The sequence below is a fragment of the Phalaenopsis equestris genome, unplaced genomic scaffold, assembly GCF_001263595.1.
Source record: "Phalaenopsis equestris unplaced genomic scaffold, ASM126359v1 Scaffold000092, whole genome shotgun sequence".
Lineage (NCBI taxonomy): Eukaryota > Viridiplantae > Streptophyta > Magnoliopsida > Asparagales > Orchidaceae > Phalaenopsis > Phalaenopsis equestris.
This window is the reverse complement of record NW_018164534.1, coordinates 281,247-286,201: the sequence shown is the minus strand read 5'-3', so window position 1 is coordinate 286,201 and position 4,955 is coordinate 281,247. Positions and strand designations below refer to the sequence as shown.

Here is a 4,955-nt window from a genome sequence, read left to right as displayed (position 1 = left end):
GACGCTGTTATACTGTTATACAGACCTACGGACCAAAGGTGCGGGTTTTCGTTTCCGCCCCGTCCAGGCAGTAGACGGATGATGATGTAGAAGTTCACCGGTGCGGTCCACTTCAACCGGTGCTAAATGAAACAAACCGACCGGGCGGTCCGATCCCCACCCATCCCTTTAGCTTGCACGCCCCGTCTCGCCCCCTCACGCCCTAATAAATAGCGACGACGAGGTTTTCAGTCACATATCACTTTCTCTTCCATATCCTCTTCCAACCTCCTCTTCCTCTCTCCCTCTCTCCCTATATCCTATATCGACAACCTAATGGAAGATGCCGACAAGCAGATGTTGGAGGCGGCGGAGACGCTCATCCTCTGCAGCCTCCTGCCGTTCAGCCGGCCGCCGGTGACCATATGCGATGTCTATCCGTTGAATCCGTCGAAGCCATCGACGAACCTTGAGATGATTCCCTCCTCGTTTCTTCCCCCATGGGGGCTTCGATCGAGGAGATCTCGCTGCTGCTGCATCTCGAAACAGGAGCAGGAGGACCAATCGTCGGCTCCGGTTGATGCGACCCGTCCTAGTCCCGCAACACCTCTCGACTTCGCCTCCACTTACTTACCTTCAACAAGCGGCAGTGACGATGCTCCTTCCCAGTCAGCGATACCAACGAACAACCGCCGCCGAGCCGGCGACTCCTCTGTCGCTCTCTGTGACGTCGATCAAAAGGTCCATTCTCTCGCAGACTTCCGCTCATCTACCTTTTTCTTTCTTCCTGGTCTCTTCCTCTTGACCAAACTACCCTCACAACAAGCCGAAATAACGATTTCTATTTTTTTCAAATCCGATTATCTTGAAAAATTAGATGATGAAACGTCAACTGCATTCCGATTCCGATTTCTGCATCATTGAATTCGATAACAGCGTGTGTATAATTAATTGGTTTGCCCTGCACTTTTATGGATATTTCTGTAAATAAGGTGAAGATTGTGGGGTCAAGTCAGTCTGCCGATTTATTGGGTTTAGGGTCTAGGGCTGCGAATCCAGGAGGCCGCCGACCCCAACCCCACTTTCTAGTCTGTTTTTTTACCATAATACCCCCTTCCACCTCTTCATAGTTGGTATAATTAAGGGCATTTTCATCAATAAGAGCAACGGAGTCGCCACCATCGTCACTGTCTTTTATCACCCGGTGCGGTTTCGCGTGTTGCTGAGCAGGTGGAGGTAGTTATGGCCTTATTTAAAAAAATATATTATTTATTTATTTGCTATTCTCACGCCATATTTTTTTTTTCTCCACGGGATTTGGATTTTATCCTCCGCAATTTTAGTGGGGAAAACAATTATCTCTCCCCGCCGCAAGGAAAAAAAAAAAGATAATTAATTAAAATGCGTGGGAGGTTTTCTGCGTTGGGTATTCGTTAACTCTTCTTCGCCGTTTGTTTGGATTTTGCTTTATTGCTCTCCTCGTCTGCTAAATTTAAATAACATTTTTTTTTTGGAGATTTCCATACAAAACACACAATTCTTATGTACATATTGTTTGTTTTTATAGTATTAACTTAATGTCAGAAACCTAAATATGAAATATGTGATTTTAGATGTATATATATATATGAAAATTTAGGTGTTAGATATGTAATTACAAAAGAATTGTGTGGTATTTATGTAAATGACCCTTTTCTTTTAGTAAAAGCTGCAAATTTTAGCTTTGGGCATAAATCCGCCTGTAGAGCAAATTTGAAGACAATACCTTGAATAGTTAACGACCGCACCATTAAAAAAAATGGCTAATTTCCCGTGAAACATTTAATATGGACTATTTATGAAACTGATATGAAATTATTTCCACTCATAATATCATCTATTTATTTAATTTTCAGTAATATATAATTGTGACGCATATAAATATATGAATATGCTAATTTTTTTTATTTAAATATTGATGAGTAAAATAAATCAAAATTTGAGTGCGTGAAGGACTTTTTCTTATTTAAATTCTATTGATTAAATAATCTCTTAAAGCTGCTGGAGAGGAAAGTGAATTGGAGCAACGCCCGAGCATCGGCTGTTTCGTCGACTGTCACGTGTTATGAGGAAGTTTCCGGCCGATACGGAACGGAAGTGGTGTCGCGTTTCGGATTACCTGTCCCTCGTTTCTGGAAGCGTGCCGCATTATTTTCACGTGAAGGCTTCCCATTTTTCTTTAAATTATCTTTGTTCAGTGATTTGCAATGGACCGATCGAGCTCCTGGAAATAAAATCCGGCCAAATATTGTTCCAATAAAATCAGGGCCATATATCCTAATCCTAATCCAAAATCCATCAAATTTTCTTAAATTTCTTGTTTTCATTTTGTGGGAGTGGAATAACTAATTAATTGATTAATAATTATACATCAAAACAGTTTTTTTTAAATAAATTTAGACCATGTAAAAATAAAGTGAAAATAAATGCAATGCTCAATTAATTTTTTTTAATACTATCTCAATTTGAATTAAATAAAAAAATAAATCTTATCCATAGATTTGATCAAAATAGTCTTCAACTTAATTTTTTTCCTTCAATATATGACAGAATGACTCACCCATATGGTAGGCCGCCAACGGCCAATTATGTAATGACACGTGTTGAATTTTTTTGTGCTGGCGTTTCAGGTTAGCGGGGTCGGACAGGCGCCGTTGGCTGGTATGGGAATCACTTCGACTAAGCCCGTCAGACTGGGAAAGAGGAAGGTGGGCACTTGTTTTTAACCGTCGTGGCCTTAAGCTCATTATCACTAAAAATGTCATTTTTCTAAAATTATCATTAATCGAGTTGTTTAAAATGGCTTAAAACAGATGTTCACTGAGCTCCAGGCGCAGGAGAGATTGTTGGTGGATGAGAACACAATGCTCAGAATGGTTGGTGCTAAGCTTTTTATTCAAGTTCAATTTTTAATACTTCTTTTGTGCGGGCGAGATTGTTCATGGATTTATTTTATTATAAATATTTTATTTTTATGGGAAAATGACAGAGAGTGGAATCCAAGCGGAAGGAGCTCGAGGCTTTAATTGCGGAAAACCGGAGACTACAGTGTAAGAAGGTGAGCCGAATTCTTTTGTATTGATTCTTACGATCCTATCCGCTCCTTTTGTTTTTTTTTTCCTTTCAATCACCGGCTTTTTGTCTGCTTGTGTGCGTGCCGGTTATGTTTATCTCGGCACTCTTTGTTGGAAAATATGGGAATTGTGGTGGCATCGGTGGACACCCGAATTGGGACCCATCTTGTGAAAAAAACGTAAATTTTGGTTATGGGATCTCAAATTTAATTTTGATGAATTCAAAATTTAGGGAATTTATTTTAATTTAATGTGATATATGAATGATAAATGCAAAATTATATTACACCCCTTTTGAAGAAATCTAATAAATTTTAAATATATTCTCATAATATATTGATTAAAGCCGATAATTTCCAAAAGCATGCACTTATCTTCACGGTCCACGAACATTTGCTCCTCCAAGGGGGCACGTTTATTCTGTCAGGGTGCACTTGCTTGGAGAGCAAGCTTATTGCCTCAACAAGTTAAGTTTGTTGAAAAACCCATCATTTGATTTTTTGTATTAGAAATTCAATGTGTTAATTCCAATTTCATATAAACTAAATCAAAATAAAAAGGAAATATCAAGTTTTCCATTGCTTAATACCCTTCTGCTTGTGTCGCCTTTTATGTGGAAGTTATCTTTGTGGGGCAAAGTTTTGGTTTTTCATGGAGGGTTGTCGCAACTCGCAAGCCTTCTATTGTCCCAATTTGTTATTAAAGGTTCGTCCAGCATTTCTTGGTAGTGGCCAGATTCACGCTCTGTCTTCTTCTTAGGAAAACAAATTACGTCATGTGTACCTCAATCTTTTGGAAGATCTTATGTATTTACACATTTAACACCTAAACTTTAATTTTTACATACAAATCACCTTACCCAAAAAGGTGTATTTCACTTTTTAGAAGTATAAATGTTAGAAGCAACGTTTAGTTGTTAGATATGTAATACATAGGTATTGGGTGGCATGCATGTTGTTAGATATGTAATACATAGGTATTGGGTGGCATGTATGTGAATGCCCCAATTTTTTATTCTAGTTGTACAAGGCAAATTATCATGCTATTAGATTAAAAATAACGGAACGTGAGTTTCTTACTACATTTTATAATACAAAATGGTAAACTTGCAGCTATTATATAAATATCTTGTATCAAATATCAGTCTTCTCTGATCAACTTATTTTCATTTTTGTCTAAAAACTTTATATCAAAGGCTCAAAATTTGCATTGTAGACTTTGTGTTCCTTGGTAAGCACAACAGTTTTGTGCTACTGGATTGAATGTATTTGGTAATGTACTAATATATATAAATAGGGGTATGATGGCTCTGATTCTAGTCTTTATGGCACTGGAGGTAAAAAGTCCTCTTCAGGTTTGATTTGGTATTTTAGTGCCTACAAGCTTTTCAGCACTTGCGCTCCAGTAGTGACAACCGTTGCTACTATTCAAGGTGGCCTCAGTTTTGGCATAGCTAGGATTTGTATCCTCCCCATAAACCACACTCAGAAAAATACTGAATATATTTGGTTCGGAGGAATCGGAGAGGATGCAAATGTATTTTATTTCACAATTTTAAATTGGCTGTTTGATTCTAATGCAATTTTTAAATAGTTAGATTTAGGCGGAAAATGTAAACAAATGCAGTTGTTTTTATTGATAATTTCCGACCAAAGGTGAGTAAAAGATAAAAAGAAAAAATATTTTACACTCAGTTTCTCCTCATTGTGATAAATGATAAAATTTATTTTTTTCATTTATTCGCTTTTACTATCTCTAAACCAAGCAGAACATGACAAATATCAAAAATGGTCTCTAGACTATTTCTATGTAGGGCTGTAAACGAGCCGAGCTTGAGCGAGCTCAGGCTTGACTCGTGTTCAG

General features: G+C 37.9%; 1 protein-coding gene and 1 long non-coding RNA gene across 2 annotated transcripts in view; both read left to right on the top strand.

The window, feature by feature from the left end:
* Positions 1 to 33: 33 nt before the first annotated feature.
* LOC110020119 overlaps positions 34 to 4,955 on the top strand; it is a 13,586-nt gene continuing 8,664 nt past the window's right edge. The window contains exons 1-5 of the mRNA XM_020718106.1: positions 34 to 720; positions 2,649 to 2,726; positions 2,832 to 2,894; positions 3,008 to 3,076; positions 4,389 to 4,446. Of these exons, the coding sequence (XP_020573765.1) occupies positions 316 to 720; positions 2,649 to 2,726; positions 2,832 to 2,894; positions 3,008 to 3,076; positions 4,389 to 4,446 (673 nt within the window). The 5' untranslated portion in view covers positions 34 to 315. The remainder of the gene's footprint in view (positions 721 to 2,648; positions 2,727 to 2,831; positions 2,895 to 3,007; positions 3,077 to 4,388; positions 4,447 to 4,955) is intronic.
* The window catches only part of LOC110020124, a 10,972-nt gene continuing 8,730 nt past the window's right edge, over positions 2,714 to 4,955 (top strand). The window contains exons 1-3 of the long non-coding RNA XR_002293500.1: positions 2,714 to 2,726; positions 2,832 to 2,894; positions 3,008 to 3,076. This is a non-coding gene — a long non-coding RNA (uncharacterized LOC110020124). The remainder of the gene's footprint in view (positions 2,727 to 2,831; positions 2,895 to 3,007; positions 3,077 to 4,955) is intronic.